Source organism: Melanostigma gelatinosum (genome assembly GCF_949748355.1).
Source record: "Melanostigma gelatinosum genome assembly, chromosome: 17".
Taxonomy (NCBI): Eukaryota; Metazoa; Chordata; class Actinopteri; order Perciformes; family Zoarcidae; genus Melanostigma; species Melanostigma gelatinosum.
Genome location: NC_136650.1, coordinates 9,195,072 through 9,211,358, shown reverse-complemented (window position 1 = coordinate 9,211,358; position 16,287 = coordinate 9,195,072). Strand labels below are relative to the sequence as shown.

Genomic DNA, 16,287 nt, shown 5'->3' with positions numbered 1-16,287 from the left:
GTACAATGTACAATTGAAGTAGTATCTGGTACACATTTAACTTAAATGTACATAACTGTTCATTGCTTTGGTTTCTGTTTTTCAAGATTTTAAAGAAGGGCACTGCAGCTAAAGTCTCGTCACATTTAGTCTTCTTCTTTAGAAAAGTCGGAAAAAACTCACAATGTAAACTCAAACAAAGAGGGGGAAGTAGAATTATGATTGAGAATGCATGCCCAAAAATATGTAATGATTAGAGTTTGTTCTTTGGGGGAGAAAACAAAAAAAATACCTAAAACTCCTCCAGCATTTGTCTCTTGACTCCAGAGTTGTGTATTTTCTTTTAAAGGATTAACAAGCGTGACCCTCTAAAATGCTTTCTACAGACTAAACAACAATAATCAAAAATTCAAACGCAATCTTGTGTTCATAACATTAGAGAGATTGTTTTTGATGCTCAAAGCAGACTCCCAAACATCCAGCATGCATAATCATTAGCTGTTTGACGGTGATTTTCTAAGCAACAATAATCAATCCACTGTTTCTTAAAGAATAACATAGGAAATGACAAAATGCCAACATGCCACGAGGGGATACGTGGGAGTGGTCGGAGATGAAAAGGGAGGGAGGGAGGGGGGTTTGGGAGGAAGGGAGGGAGGAAGGGTGGTCTATAAAGCACCCGTTGCATGATTTTCCATCACAGCTCCTCTGACTTTTACGCTCCAGTCTCCTTAAATCTCTACAAATCAGCTTTGGTGAGTAGAGAATCTAAACAATATTATTTTGTTTGGTGTTTGATTTCATTTACTGACTTAAAGAAATGAACCAAAAACTTTTTCCAAGAGGATATTCTTTTGAACTCAACACATTTATTGTCAGTTGTGTTAAATGCAACTTCAAAGTTACCGAGTTACCAGCTCAGTCTGCATTCCGGGGTTTTGGTTTTTCCTTCATTTCTTGTGAAACAAATGTGGCAACAAACGCTGCTCATTCAGCTCTGAGGCCAGTTATTTGGCAAACTTTAGCCTGGAATGTCCTTCCACTGATGCATTGTTCATTCAGAGGTTTAGCATCAAGCTTTCGAAATTTGCTTTGGAATTAAAAAACAAACAGAAATATGATATTCGTTTCGCTTGCACAATTCCACTCTGTTCGCAAACCCTCTGCTGCCACAGTCTCCTCAGCTTGCCACACCCCAGAGAGTGAGCGGCACCAGGTGAGTCAGAATGCGACCACAACCAAATCTCTTGTGTTCATGGAGTCAGTGGAAAAAAAAGAATCCTCTTTACGTTTGACTGAGTTACCTGCAGCAACAAAGCTGCTGCCATAGCAATGTCCTGTGTCAGTCAGCAGAGAGTGTGTTACAGGCCGTTGACAGGGGGAAAGAAGAGTGGCTGGGCCCCGGTGGAAACCGTGGGTTTGTTTGTATCCATCTCCATGGAAAGCTCAGAGAAAAACACTGGCAGAGACAAAATCAATGATGTCAGCCACTGCCTGCTGCTCAAAACATCTTCATCAATAAATTAGTTTGCATTCCTTTATATATATATACTGTCTCAGCAATTATAGTATATTAATAAATTAGCCACTTAAACTGCAGTAGGAGTGAAAAGCAAACAAACAATTGGCCAACACTGGCACAATGGTGAAGCAGACTTCATGAACTCAGATGTTTTCCATTTTCTTCCCCTCCAAAGCATTCCCACATGTTGTGGATATAAATGTTGTCCTTTGTTAACGTCCCATTTTTGCCCACAATGCCACGTGATTCGTTATGGGGCGTGTCAGTAAAAGTTACCAGACCCTAGACTCTGCCTCTAGATGGAGTCACAGCAGCATTAACTGAGAGCATCATGCTCAAGCAACTTCTTCAGTGAGTCACCTGAAGATATTTCAGGACAAATACGAACCATCTGACCTGAACCCGTGCAACCATACCAATGCAGAGACACGAGGAAAGATTCCATGTGTCCAAATTAACTCTTTATTCTTTCTGTCCCTTTAAAACCAGCAATCATCATGTCTAACACCCAGAAGGCTATGGCCCTCCTCATTGCCACCTTCGATAAATACGCCGGCAAGGAGGGGGACAAGAACACCCTGACTAAGGGAGAGCTGAAAGAGCTGCTGCAGAGTGAATTTGGGGATATGCTGGGGGTAAGTGACCTCTCCTCTCTACTGTAAATGGTGGTGCATTGTGTGGTGATGTATTGTGAATGGTAAATGCTCGTGGTAGAATGTAGAACTCTCCGGTCGTGCACATGCCCAGTGACAATGTTCCATGCATTTGTCACCTGTAGAAAGCCTCTGACAAGGAGGCTCTGGACCGCCTCTTCAAGGGCCTGGACACAAACCAGGACAACAGTGTGGACTTCAACGAGTTTACCAACTTGGTCACCTGCATCACCGTGATGTGCCACGACCACTTCTGCAAAAAATAAGGATCCAAGTGCCACCTTGGGGCCAGCATAGAGCGCTGCCTTCCTGTGAAAGAGATCCCATGACAGCTGTTCTGATAACTCCACTTAACTAAATGACCATGAAGGCACAAAACATGATATTGTAACGCACAATGAAATAAACCTCTTACTTTGAAACACTTTGTCTGTGACTGTGTGGTGAGGGGAACAATAGTTGTGACAATATTAGAGAGTTGCACAGACACGTCAGTGCCATCGTCCAAGTGAGCTTATGAATCCTTGCCAAAAACACTTGAAGTGGCGAAGTTATGTTGACACGATGGCTTTCATGAAACAATCTTAAAATCTTACAGCTGGATTAACTTCAGGAAAGGAGCAATACAACCGCAGGTTAAAAAAGAAAGGGTGTCATTGATGTTGCTTATCGTATTTAGAGCTAGAAGTGTAAAGTCATAAGCAATAACACAATTACAGTTTTCTGTTTCGGCCTTACTTGGTCTGGTATATTGCAGTAGCTTATGGTGGATAATGGTTATTTATTCATCATTATTAATTGGCAAACTTTAGGTGTTGTTGTACAAGCTGACTTTAATCATACCTAACCCATTTTAGTTCAAGTAACACAGTTTTGCTTTATGGTTTTAATATACTATTGTAACTTCACCTGAATATTTTGTTTTGTTATAGACTCCACTATACATTGAGCCGATGTGATGGCTTTCTTTTCAAAAAAGAGGTTAAACACGCAGAGCTGGCAATAAGTAATACAGATAAATCAAATATGATGTGTCGGGCCAGCACCTCACGGGTCCTGGGTTCAAATCTGACATGGCAGGCATGGGGCTTTTCTACATGGAGGTCTGCATGTTTTCCTGTGTGTGACTCTCATGTGAGTGCCCCAGTTCCACTGCACACAGCCACAAGACATGCAGGTCAGATGAACTGTAAATTCTAAATAGCCTTCATAGGTGTGACTGTGAATGCAGTTGTCTGTATGTGTTAGCCCTGTGAGGGACTGGCGACCTGACTTGTTTACCTTTGCATGTCAGCAGGGGCTGCCTTGATGAGCAGCCGTAGCGCGGGGATGGATGGATGAATAGGATGTATATGGATTATTACACGGGTTGATGCAAGAATGCTTTAACATGATGAACAAATGAATACTTTTATATGTAGTACATCAGTACATTTTTTGTTTTCTAGTTTTCTAGCAAAATGAATACGAGCTTCAAATCAAGTATTTTCAATGGTAGCATTGGTATTGTTGTACTTGTTTTTTTAAAATGTCCATTGCTGATTTTCTTTTACTGTACACTTTTGTCTTTGCAGCTTCTTCAATCAACATCAATGTTTTGGACTGTAGTCCAGGATCACTATCGGTGATGCGTGTCACTGAAGCACTGTGAAGCCTTAACCCCAATATTATTTTAACACCATGCATTTTGGTAATAACGATTAGCCGTGTGCCTTGAGGACTGACAACCTGCATTCTTCCATTCCTAACAAACACAGCAGCTGGCGACTTCACAGATGACTTCCCCCTCTCTGTTTTAAAGTTTGTAATCAGCACCTGTACCCTGTACAGCACATGATTGCCTGTCCCAATCATATGGATTACTCAAGATCATTTGAGAAGAAGCAACATGATATCAGTGTTTGTGTCTGTGTCACAAGGCAGCACATCAGGGAGTGGGACATTTTAAATGAGAGCAAGGGTGAGGGAGAGAGAGAGAGATTTCAAAAATAAAACAACATGTTGAAAAGAGCCATATATAGGTGGATTAAATATGATCTATAGTCTCCCTGAGAGACTTCAATAAAAAAATGAAAGTTAAAAACAAGTTACTTCTAAAAAAAAAAAAACGTCTTACAATATATAAAATAAATCAATAAAACGTGTCTTCCTATGTTGTTGTTTTTGTTCATTTATTGTCAATTGAATAACTTCGCATTGAAAAGATCAACAGACCAGACTTTGGGTGACGCCTCCGGCCAGTCACGTTGTGAGGCCGTGTCTCGTGACGCTGCTGAGGGGCGGTTATCAGGTCTGTGGTGCTAACGTTTACTGAGGGACAGAGCTCGAGTGTTGTTTTGAATTTACGATAAGACACCGATCGGAAGGGGGGCTAGGGCCTATGGATAAGATGGCGGATGTAGAAGACGATGAAACTCAGTCTGCTCCCCCTTCGGCATCCCGCAGCGGTCCGGTTGTCGGTTCGTCTGCGCACACCGCGGGCCAGAACATAGCCAGCATTACGGTTACGTCAGGTCCACGGATGGTGAGGATAGTCAAGTCGGAGTCCGGCTACGGGTTCAACGTTCGCGGTCAAGTTAGCGAAGGAGGACAGCTCCGGAGCATCAACGGAGAGCTGTACGCTCCTCTTCAGCATGTCAGCGCTGTTTTACCCGGAGGAGCGGCAGACCGAGCTGGGATAGCAAAGGGTGACAGGATCCTGGAAGTGTAAGTTCAGCCTCTATCTGTTCAACATGGCCAGGTAACGTTAGTGAGGTAAGTGAGGCTAGCTACCTAATTTAGCCCGTGTTGATGCAAAGCATGTGTTAATATGAGCTATCATCAAGGTATAACGCTACGTCACCTGTCTGTTATGACTGCACACGTAATGTAAGCCGTTTAACAGGCTAACTAGTTATTTGTCCAGGTTATGCGTTAACGTAACTAAACACTTGGTGTTGCAGCTAAAGCTAACGCTGGAGAGTTATCCAGAAAGCTAACCGTCTTACATAAGTTGGACAACAGGCTGTGCATGTTGATTAGCTGTAGCTAGCATAGCGAGCCAGGTAGCTAACGTGTTTGTTGTTGGCTCACTTTGCGCAGTGACTGCTTCAGCGTGGTTGTAATGACGGGAATCAAATGACAATCTTGTTGACGTTGTGTTGTCATATCCATAATAGTGTGGCGGTGTGTTTTGACCCAGTCCGGAGACAGTGGATGGCAGTGTTGTCACGCACGATTCAATATGAAATGTTCAGAGTGTGCACGCATCTTGTCTTGAATATAAACACAACTGGCATGATGTTTACATGGGACAGTTCTAGTCTTTTGTTTTGACCCTTTTATTTAAACAAGGCTTTAATGTACATGACTTGAAAATGCTAATGAACTGTCAGTCTTTCCCTGAAGGAGATTTTCATGAGAATAACCTAATTGTTAAACGTCTCTTCTAGACTTTAACTTTCAACAGATATATAAGTGAGACCTAGAATAATACTTACAATACAAAAGGGAAATTATGTTCCCATGGAGCTCTTCAGTTCATATTTGCATGATTAAACCAAACTATCAATGATTCCCACCCCCCCCCCCCCTCTGTGGTTGTAAGCATTGGCCCTAATAATAGATAAATGCTGTGTAAAATGAACAAAATGTTAATACTAAATAATTATGTACAATTATGACAGGTATGTGAATCTTAGAAGTCCGTGTGCGTGTGTGGCCTATAAGCTGTAACAGGATTTGAACATGTTCATGTATTACTGTGACTGGGTCACAGGTTAAACTCCGACAAAGGGAGCAGAGGAACAGAAAACAAGGATCTACATCTACTTGCTGAGGCATCAAAAGAGTTTCACTCAGCCTTTGGTTTCTTCATGTTTACTGCTACGGCTCTCTGTGGTCATGTGACTCTACCAGTGCTTATCATGTGACTTATGAACCAGCTTGATCATTTTGGAGAAACTCTGAATAATCCTCCCGTTAGTTATGTCAAGTGTCAGCATCTTACTAGTTTTATGAACAATTAAGGGTAACAATGCTCCACCACCGCTGGTGATAACCGGCTAACTTTAGCTATTTCCTGACTTCAGTAAGTAAACTTGTATAGTTTGTGTAGAATCAGATTTTTCAGAGTCACCTTTATAAAGCAGATAATATTCTTATCAAGTTTTGATTATTGATTCTCACAATTAAAAAAAGAATGGTTTATGTTATAGTTAAATCTTTTATTCAGAGAAAATACCCAATATCTTTTAAAATAATACGAAGACTTGCTTTGTTCAAGTTCATGTTGACTTTCTTTCACTTTAGGCCATTGTAAACTGTTCCATTCTTTCATAGACTAAATATTTCATTCAAGTCTTTTTGGTCACCTCCTACTCCTTTGCTGTCTAGTTGAACCACTCTGAGGAATGGTGTCGTTTCCTATTCCCATTCCTTCCATTGTTGACTATTTTTAACTACGCCCTCTTTATCCGTAAGACTTATTCCCACTTTGGTCCACGATGCTCGACAGATAAACATTTATAAGCAACAAGAGAGGCATGGCATATGCTGGACAGACTAATGATTGGACTCTTGCATGCTCCATCCTCTCCTGTGTCTGCCCCGCTGTTTCTCTTCGGACGATTATCAGAGACACCTGATGCTGGGGCCATCTGGCCTCAGCGAAGCCAAGAAGGGAGGTGTCTCACCGCACCAAAGGAAAGAGAGACATCAGACCTGACCTGGTTACTCAGCACTCCCAACATTGTGTTTATCAATGAAGGACAAAATGCGCTGACATTACCAGACACCGTGATTAGTAAAACGAGCAGGATGCATATTTGCAGCGCTAACAGAAGGACACTTTCATTGCAGATCTGCACCGTATCATTTATTATTAACATATTTATAAATGCAATACAGACCTTATTGTGTGGATCGGTTATTGTGACATGACTAATCATTAGAAGTTCAGCGTTTTTAAAACTTATTGTCAACTTTCCTTCTGTCTGTCCTTTCCTCCTCCCTCCACCTTTCTCTTGCTCTTACTTTCCCTCCAGTAATGGGGTGAGCGTTGAAGGTGCCACCCACAAGCAGGTGGTGGACCTCATCCGTGCAGGGGAGAAGGAGCTGGCTCTGGCTGTGCTGTCGGTTCCTGCTCAGGAGGCCGATGGCTTGGAAGGAGGAGATGAAGTCCAACTTAACTATGACTACAGCGACAAGCAGGCAGTGCCCATTTCTATTCCCACGTACAAACATGTAGAGCAGCACTCTGAGAGGTTTGTGGTGAGTACCAATCTGACACAAAACTTTTACAACCTCTCGCGGCTGCCTCTCAAATTTAGATTGTTAAAACTGGTATTGAAAACCACTTGTTCTGTCCTGTCTTTGTCTCAATGACCGTAGGTGTACAACGTGTACATGTCGGGTAGACAGCTGTGTTCAAAGCGCTACCGGGAGTTTGCCATCCTACACCAGAACCTCAAGAGGGAGTATTCTAACTTCAACTTCCCAAAGCTTCCCGGTAAATGGCCCTTCTCCCTGTCCGAACAGCAGCTGGATGCTCGCCGTAGAGGCCTGGAGGAATATCTCGAGCGAGGTAGGCTCATATGGAAGGTCACTGGCACACAAACCCAATTGTTTGCTGATTTTCAATGATTGTCTCTTACCAATCCACATGCTGTTTAAGAAGAATTACAGCTTGAGTTTCCATGGTTGAAGTATAAGTACGATGAGCTATTCAGACTCATCAGAATCCATACCAGTCATACGAAGGAACGGAAGGAATGATTGAATGTGTACATGCAGAAATCATGTAGTTAGGATATAAAATAGTTCTGGCTTTGAAAAATGTTCCACCATATGTTGAAACACTATAAATCTGAAAAGCATGTTTATGTGATTTACTTTGACCTCCCCCTCTTTCTCTCCACCTGCTTCTGTATTTGTCTCCAGTTTGCTCTGTGCGGGTGGTCGGGGAGAGTGACATCATGCAGGAGTTTCTCTCTGAATCAGATGAGGTATGCATCTGATTTATTATTGTTCTGACATGGACTGTTAATAGATTTGGCTTTTGCTATTTCTGCGTGAATTTTGATTCTGAGCTTTGAAACGTTGTTTGTCTTGTGAGGAAGAGGATCTGCACAGCACCACAGTGCCTCGTGTATTATACTGTGCTTTCCTAAATTCAATTACCATGTGAAAACGATCTTGAATGTATTGGTTTGAATGTGATATTGTCTCCCCAAATGTCTCTCACCCTTATTGGAATCTATCGTCCACCCACTGCCAAAAGCATTTTCTTTGAGCAAATTCAATCTATGCTAAAAGGATGTAATCTCGAAAAGGAGGTCATAATAATGGGTGATTTCAACATCAACTGGGAGAACAAATCCGTCAGGAAACCCTTAAAGCAGGTTGTTGATGCTTTTGATTTAACTCAGCTGATCAAAGGCCCTACTAGGATCACCTCCACAACCCAGTCACAGATTGATCTTGTATTCAGTAATAAACCAGAAAGGATCACTAAATCATTCAACATGGTGACAGGTCTCTCTGATCACAATCTGACACTCATAGCCCGGAAACTCACTAAACACCGTTTTAATTTTACCACAAACAGAAAGCCACAACGTCCCAGAATACCTAGGGGTAACATCACTGAATTTGAGAACACTATCAAAGAGATTAATTGGATATATAATCTGAAAAATCTTAATGTTGAGGAAGACAGTCAGGTCATGATCTCCACCATCCAGTCCATAAAAGGTAGATTCCAGAAGGTCTCAAAACCAAAACATGGGCAAAAAACATCTCTGCCATGGATAAAGGGTGACATCTGGAAGATCATGAAAGAACGGGATAGGGCACTTAAATCAGCCCTCAGTTCCAAACTAACTGTTGATAGACACAGATTTGTTATGCTTAGAAACAAGGTCACAAAAGAAATCAGGAAGGCAAAAGCTAACTTTTTTATCCAAATATTAACTGAAGCAAAGGGCAACCCTAAAATAATTTGGAAAAATATTAAGCTGCTGGCAGGGAAAACTGGTGACAACTCAGAAGATCAAATCCAGGTTAACTTAAATGGCAACTTAACACGTGACCAGCAGGAGATCGCCACCGCCTTTAATTCTTACTTTGTAGATACCGTTAAGTCTCTCACACAGAATGCAAACAATGGGCCCACCATTCTCCCCTCCACAGACTTTACTCAACCAGTCTTCAGCCTAAGACCCATTTCTGAAACTGATGTGCTGAAGGTGATAGATTCACTTAGAAACTCTAAAGCCTTAGATGTATTCGGACTAGACACCATGTTTCTTAAGAATATGAAGGAGTCACTGTTATATCCCATCACTAAATTAGTTAATCTGTCTTTTGAACAGAATGCTTTCCCTAGGGTCTGGAAGCCAGCTATAATTACACCCATCTTTAAGGCAGGTGATAGAACCCATGTAAATAACTACAGGCCAATAAGCATTCTCCCCGCTTTCTCTAAGGTAGCCGAGAGGTGTGTAGCACAACAAGTAATTGCTCACCTCAATAGCAGTCCCTTCAGACTCCACCCCATGCAGTTTGGCTTTAGAGCCCAGCATTCTACTGCAACAGCCAACTGCTTCTTTACAGAACAGGTTAAAGCCAAGCTAGATAAAGGGGGAGTGGTGGGAGCAGTGTTTCTAGACCTAAAGAAAGCCTTCGATACAGTAAATCATTCCATATTAATTACAAAATTGGCCAAATTTAATTTTTCTCCTGACACCCTATGCTGGTTCAAATCCTACCTGGACAATAGAACGCAGTGTGTACAGATCAACGGTGTTTCATCCCCCATCCTCAATTACAGTGTCGGTGTTCCACAGGGCTCTGTGCTTGGTCCTCTTCTTTTCAGCATGTACATTAATGATCTGCCATCAGTATGTGCACGGGTGGATATACAGATGTACGCTGACGACACAGTCATTTTTGTACATGCACCCAACATCAAACAGGCAGCAGACAAACTCACTGAAGAAATGGTCCATGTCACTAAGTGGCTGTCAGACTCTTGCTTACATCTCAATGTGAAAAAAACAGTCTGCATGTTTTTCTCAAAGAGGGTGAATAATATTACAACAGAGCATCCTGTGTACATATCTGGTGAACAGCTTCAGGTGGTCCCTAACTACAAATATCTGGGGATCATTCTTGACTCCACACTCACATACAAAAAACAAGTGAAGCATGTAATGGCAAAAGTCAAGTTTAGTCTACATAATTTCAGATACATACGCAACAACCTCACAACTGAAGCTGCTAAACTGTACTTTCATGCAATGATCCTCCCTCATATCACTTACTGTCTAACCACCTGGTCACACACTCACAACACAACCCTGAAGCCCCTACAGTCCGTCTATAAGCAGGCTATCAAGGTACTTGACATCAAGCCCAGACACTACCACATTTGCAACATCTTGCCCAAATACCATCTTCTGTGTTGGGATAGTCTTGTCAAATTCCATAACAGCTGCTTAACCTTTAAAATTCTTAATGGCCTTGCACCTCCCCCGTTGAGCACTTTCATAACACAAAAGACCAATAGCAGACTAACCAGAGCAACAGCTCGCGGGGACCTAGTGGTCCCAGGCAGGAGAAGCAAGTTCAGCCAGCTATCATACTCTGTCACAGCTTCCGTCACCTGGAACACTCTCCCATCACACATAAGACAGAGCACCACATACAGGTTCTTCACACACAACCTCAAAGCCTGGCTCATTAACAACCAGGTGTGTCAGCACTAACAGTCTCATGCCTGCCATGTCCGTATGTAGCCTGCCTGTCTGCCTGTCTGCCTGTCTGCCTGTCTGCCTGTCTGCCTGTCTGCCTGTCTGCCTGTCTGCCTGTCTGTCTGTCTGTCTGTCTATCTGTCTGTCTGCCTGCCTGCTTGTCTGTCATGTTTGATCCTGTGTCTGCAGGATTGTATTGCACAGCTCTGTTTGCTTGTTTTTGTGTTGTTGTCTTTTTAAACAGTTTTTAAATGTTTAAATGTTTTTAGCGGCTTCTAACACCGTGCCCAGGGACAACGGTTGAAAATTAGCTTTTTTAGCTAACACTGTCACATTTACAGTCATGTTTTTATTAATGTGTGCTGTCGATTAATGTGAACTGTCCCTGTACAAATAAAATCTTAATAAAAATTCAGTCCGTCATCTTAGCTTTTCTAATAGGTCGTATGGTTAGGCATTTTTCTGATTCACGTAAGAATTTATAACTTCTGAAGATATCCATCAACCTCCTTTTTAGTCTTTTAGTGCAAAAATAAGTAGGCTATTTTCCATAAACAAGCATCAGTAGTCAAGTTTAATTCCTTCAAAGTAGCTGTCTGCCCATTATGTCTGCCAGCATGGAGTTTAAATGTGAGAGCCAAAACAATTGAACAGTTAATTGCATTGCCTTTCTAGTGTTGAACGAATGACATCATCAGAGACAAATGCAGGACTAAAACTGATAGTTCTGGTTTAGTTGTGTCTTCGTTGCTTATTTGTTATCGTTCTGATGCAAATGAAGCACTCACCAGTAATTCAGAACAAACGCACACTCGTACAAGCAGGCACGCACCCTTGTTAAGCCAGCTCTACAGCTGTTCTCATCACGTGTTGCTTCGCTGTGCAGAACTACAATGGAGTGACGGACGTAGAGCTGCGGATTGCCCTGCCAGACAAGACCACCATCTCTGTCAGAGTACGCAAGAACAGCACCACAGATCAGGTGTACCAGGTAAGATCACATGACATCTGCTGGGAGGATGCTGTCATACACTGATGTCGTACAGCATATTGCCCCGTGGTTTTTGGACATCTGCATTTGTCTTTGGATTCAGTTCTGAGCTAGAATTATGACACTGAGAATTTCTGAATTAAATCACATCTACTGGTAAATACTTGATATTCCTTATGTGTAGAACATGCATTCATAGTGAGAGAAAAAGTAACACAGACACACTTTATAAAAGAAACTTTCACGGTGCAATAAAAAGTCTCACATTGTTTTTCTGACATACGTGACTGTGTTGCCCTTTCTGTAGGCGTTGGTGATGAAGGTTGGAATGGACAGTATTATGGCGAGCTACTTTGCCCTTTTTGAAGTCATCAACCACTCCTTTGGTAAGAACCGTGTGTGTATTGACGTTGTATGGAAATTCACAGAGCATTTTGTTTCTCTTGTTTGATTTTAAAAGCCTTGTTTGGTTGACTTATCACATGAGTTTTCTAAACAAAGACCTGTACCATTCCACTGGTTATTTTAATGCATTGGGCCTTAGGGTATGCACAGTTTTGCACGGCAACGGCACGTCATTTCGTACAGGAGGCCAGAATGAATTATTTTCAAGTGACTGAACGGACAAACCCCCCCCCCCCCCTCCTCTCTCCTTTCTATTATTTGTTGCAGTGCGGAAGCTGGTTCCTAATGAGTTTCCCCACAAGCTTTATGTGCAGAACTACACATCAGCAGTGCCGGGGACGTGCTTGGCGCTCCGCAAATGGTTGTTCAGCTTCCAGGAGGAGGAGTTACTAAGAGACAACCCGCTGGCGCTGCACTACTGCTTCCACCAGGTGACAACAATACTTGAATCCCACTTAGCACGGACGTCAGGGAACGGGGCTCAAACTGTGTTCTTCTGGGCTTTTCTTCTCAAGAGTTCATATACTCTTCTCTGAGTTGAAGCTGTTCAAACATGTTGGAGGTTTCTGAATTATTGTTTGTTACATGGATTATTTCGGGGTTTTTTTACCTTGTCTTTTGAATATATCTGCATTCAGTTTAAACCCACGCACAGGTTCGCTCATGTAGATCAATGCGTACTTGTTGTTTTATCCAGCGTCCCTAGACATTAAACACAATCTGATTATATAGTATCTCGCAGTCTAGGCTTTGAAATGCCACCACTTATGTCCTTAATCAGGACCAGAGAACTATAATAATCGAGTATAAGTATAACGTGTGAACTGAAATAATCCAAGAATGGAAATGCACAAAAACACAACACGGCAGCAGCAGCAGTCTACAAGCTGCCCACTGACTAATAAAGGTCTCTGCCTGAAGCCTTTTAGGCATGCGAGGTTCAGCACTGACCCACAACAGCAATTTCTGCTTTAAAGTCAGCCGACGAGTTTAAACTTGTTGTTAAGCTCTGTTTAGCTGATCTTAAGGCAGCTGCATGAAGCACTACGAACACGACCCCCTTTCACAATGTCGCTTGACCGTTGGTAATGTAGGACTATTGATTCCAGCCACTTTAAGATGTACACATAAGTAACTGCTCTCATTGATTGGACGTGGTTACTTGAGGCATAATGTCCTTCTGCTCAATGTTTTTAATAGGATAATGATTTTTGTGCAGTGGTCTGACATAATGCCCGTCTGTCCTAGGCATTGGAAGATGTGAAGAAGGGATTCATAAAAACAGAGGACAAATCCTACCAGCTGCAGAAACTGGCAGAGCAGCGCAAGATGGCCACGGTCAGTCCTACAGACCACTCTTTGTTCGGGGAGGGGATTGGGATGACTACACTTTTTGCCTGCTGACCAGAGCCATCGCCAAAATGTTGCCAAATAGAAATGGACAGAGAAGTCAGAAACCCTTTTCTTCTGTGGTTTAAACGGAGCCATTGAGTTAAATATCGACGTTTGTTGAACATTAACCGAACTCTGGCACGTGAGAGTCTGAAGGCTTCTGTGTGCGAATCGAACTACATTCATTGCTATGCAGCCACGCAGCACAACATTTCCAAATGTTAGGCGGTATCTTAAATCAGGAATGTTCACGCAGATAAGAACGTTTGCTTCATCCGGATCAACTAGACGGAGAAACCTAACTATTTGGTAATCGTACGCCCATACTCGTATCTCGGAAAAGGTCAGTATCTGCATGAAAGAAGCACAGGACTCTGTATGTAGCCATATCACAAAGTAGTGGAATAGAAACAGAGATTGTTACTCAGCATTACTGCGTTATTCTTTCTGTTGCAAACCGAAGGAAGTCCTACTGATAAGTAATCGCACTAAGGAGAGAGACGTAAACCTCATCTTGTTTAGATTGCCACAGCCTGGTTAATTATAGGATTAGTGACGGATGTGTTTGCTCTGTTAGTACCTGAGTCTGCTGCGGACATGTGAGGGCTACAACGAGGTGGCCTTCCCCCACTGCTCCTGTGACTCCCGGAGGAAAGGACATGTCGTCACAGCTATCAGCATCCATCACTTCAAGCTGCACGCTTGTACCGAGGACGGCACGCTGGAGGTGAGCGTTTGTTTTTGCTGGTTTGATATCGAAGTACAGCACAAGTACATCACTTTTTAGGGCAACACAGTATGTGAAAATAGAGATTTTTTATATTGTTGTATAAAACAATTTGGGCTTTAACGTGTATAATAAAGTACAATCCTGTATTTTCCGAAATGCATTTCCCAGATAGTGAATTGTGAAGCAAAGCAAATGTTGAGCTTAACATGTAAATGTCTGTCTGTGCACAGAGCTGACCTGCTGTGAACTCTCTCCCACAGAACCAGGTGATCGCTTTTGAGTGGGCGGAGATGCAGCATTGGGACACTGACGAGGAGGGGATGGCGTTCTGCTTTGAATACGCCAGAGGAGAGAAGAAGCCTCGCTGGGTCAAGATCTTCACTCCATATGTAGGTCACCACGTGTGTTTGCAGGTTGTTGAGTTCTTTGTTGGTTGGCTGCAGTCAAAAGAAAAGCTAGCTGGACTGAAATTCTTTCACCAATTCTACCAATAAGAATATCGACCAACCGACGGCCGGAAGGGGTCAATCCTACTTTGTTTGAATTTGCTGTTTTAGAGTGACATATGTTGGGATGTTTTTAAAGAACAAGTTCTAATTGGTTTGACAGTCAACACACTTTCCTTCACATGCAATAATAACGGTAGTAAAAGGCAAAAGCTCGTCGCTGTGACTTTGGCTGATTGTGGTGTATAAGAAGGCTCCCTTGACATTCTCTTTGTTTTCTCCCAGTTTAACTACATGCACGAGTGCTTTGAGCGAGTCTTCTGTGAGCTGAAGTGGAGGAAACAGGTACGGACCACTCCTTTCCTCTTTCCGTGTGGGAAGCGCATGACTCCGTGCCAAGTTTGATATTCTAAACGTGGCTTATTTCGACCGTTTTTCTTTACAAATACAAAAAGATTTTACATTTCTTGTGTATTGATTTGTTTTTTTGCTATCAGGTTGAGGAAGAGGCATCTGACAAAGACAACAAAAACTGCAGTAACACTGGTAAGCACCAAGTAGCTTTTTTGTTGTTGTCCTAAATACAACAGCGTTTGTAACACACTTGATGAAACACAGCACCGACACTGAATGGTAAGGGGCTAGACTTTATCTTGGGCAAATTATAAAGAAATATGTATTCAGATGTGGTACTGAGCGACGTCACCCATCAAGCATCATGAATTATGCAAAAAAAACCTGACAAACTAAAAGGGCAAGGGCAGGGAGAGGGTTTTAATATGCTACCTTCTTCTTTTTTATGTGTAATAAAGGCAAAACTATATGTGCAGGTTTTCCTCGTGAATAAGTAACTTATGTTCAGTGACATTGAACCACACGTGGCCCTAAAAAGGTACTTTCAGATACGCTTGTGTTTCATTGTCCCTTATGGCATGATAAGGAACCGCACATAGTCGAGGAAAGTACGATGCAGAGAGAAGGCTGCATTTCATGGCCAACCCACTTCACAGTGTACTTAACTAAGGAGAGAGTAAATTCTACTCCAGTGCCATCCGATCACTGTAAGAAGTCTTCCGATTAGATGCATGCAAAAGACACGTGACTCGCTATCAGGGCCATCTCCAAGACACCCACGCAGTAGAAGGAAGTTGAAAGTATTTGTTCCATGTGAGACAGCACAAGACCAGCAATACAGGAATGTGGAAAAGCAGCTTGAGGCTGAGTCAGCAACCTCTTGGAGATACAGGAACAGAGATTATGTCAGCTGAGGCCGATGACGTCCTTCTATAAGACGAAGGCTTCAGCGTGCCACAAAGGCACTTGTTGAATCACTTATAATCAAGCAGTCGGAATTCATGGACTGTTCTTAGTGTCGGTGCTGAGAAAGTGACCGATGTGTGTTGTGCTGTGGCAGCATGTTCATAAGTCACGTGGCAT

The 16,287-nt window shown here is 42.4% G+C and overlaps 2 protein-coding genes across 2 annotated transcripts in view; both read left to right on the top strand.

Moving 5' to 3' along the window:
* Positions 1-636: 636 nt before the first annotated feature.
* LOC306791608 (ictacalcin-like) lies at positions 637-2,576 on the top strand. Its single transcript, XM_079288409.1, has 3 exons — positions 637-734; positions 1,991-2,136; positions 2,280-2,576. Exons 2-3 carry the CDS (start codon positions 1,999-2,001, stop codon positions 2,418-2,420), a joined length of 279 nt encoding a protein of 92 aa, XP_079144535.1. The 5' UTR covers positions 637-734; positions 1,991-1,998; the 3' UTR covers positions 2,421-2,576.
* A 1,898-nt stretch (positions 2,577-4,474) lies between these two features.
* Positions 4,475-16,287, top strand: part of snx27a (sorting nexin 27a) — a 13,442-nt gene continuing 1,629 nt past the window's right edge. The window contains exons 1-12 of the mRNA XM_079287578.1: positions 4,475-4,860; positions 7,179-7,404; positions 7,525-7,717; positions 8,074-8,138; positions 11,773-11,877; positions 12,185-12,263; positions 12,550-12,713; positions 13,531-13,620; positions 14,252-14,401; positions 14,665-14,793; positions 15,136-15,195; positions 15,348-15,396. Coding sequence (XP_079143704.1) covers positions 4,535-4,860; positions 7,179-7,404; positions 7,525-7,717; positions 8,074-8,138; positions 11,773-11,877; positions 12,185-12,263; positions 12,550-12,713; positions 13,531-13,620; positions 14,252-14,401; positions 14,665-14,793; positions 15,136-15,195; positions 15,348-15,396 — 1,636 coding nt within the window. The 5' untranslated portion in view covers positions 4,475-4,534. The remainder of the gene's footprint in view (positions 4,861-7,178; positions 7,405-7,524; positions 7,718-8,073; positions 8,139-11,772; positions 11,878-12,184; positions 12,264-12,549; positions 12,714-13,530; positions 13,621-14,251; positions 14,402-14,664; positions 14,794-15,135; positions 15,196-15,347; positions 15,397-16,287) is intronic.

What these genes read in the sequence shown, in the direction of transcription:
- LOC306791608 (XM_079288409.1), top strand. Translation starts at nt 1,999, where the DNA reads ATGTCTAACACCCAGAAGGCTATGGCCCTCCTCATTGCCACCTTCGAT. An exon ending in AATTTGGGGATATGCTGGGG is followed by an intron (nt 2,137 to 2,279) that starts GTAAGTGACCTC and finishes TGTCACCTGTAG; the next exon opens with AAAGCCTCTGACAAGGAGGC.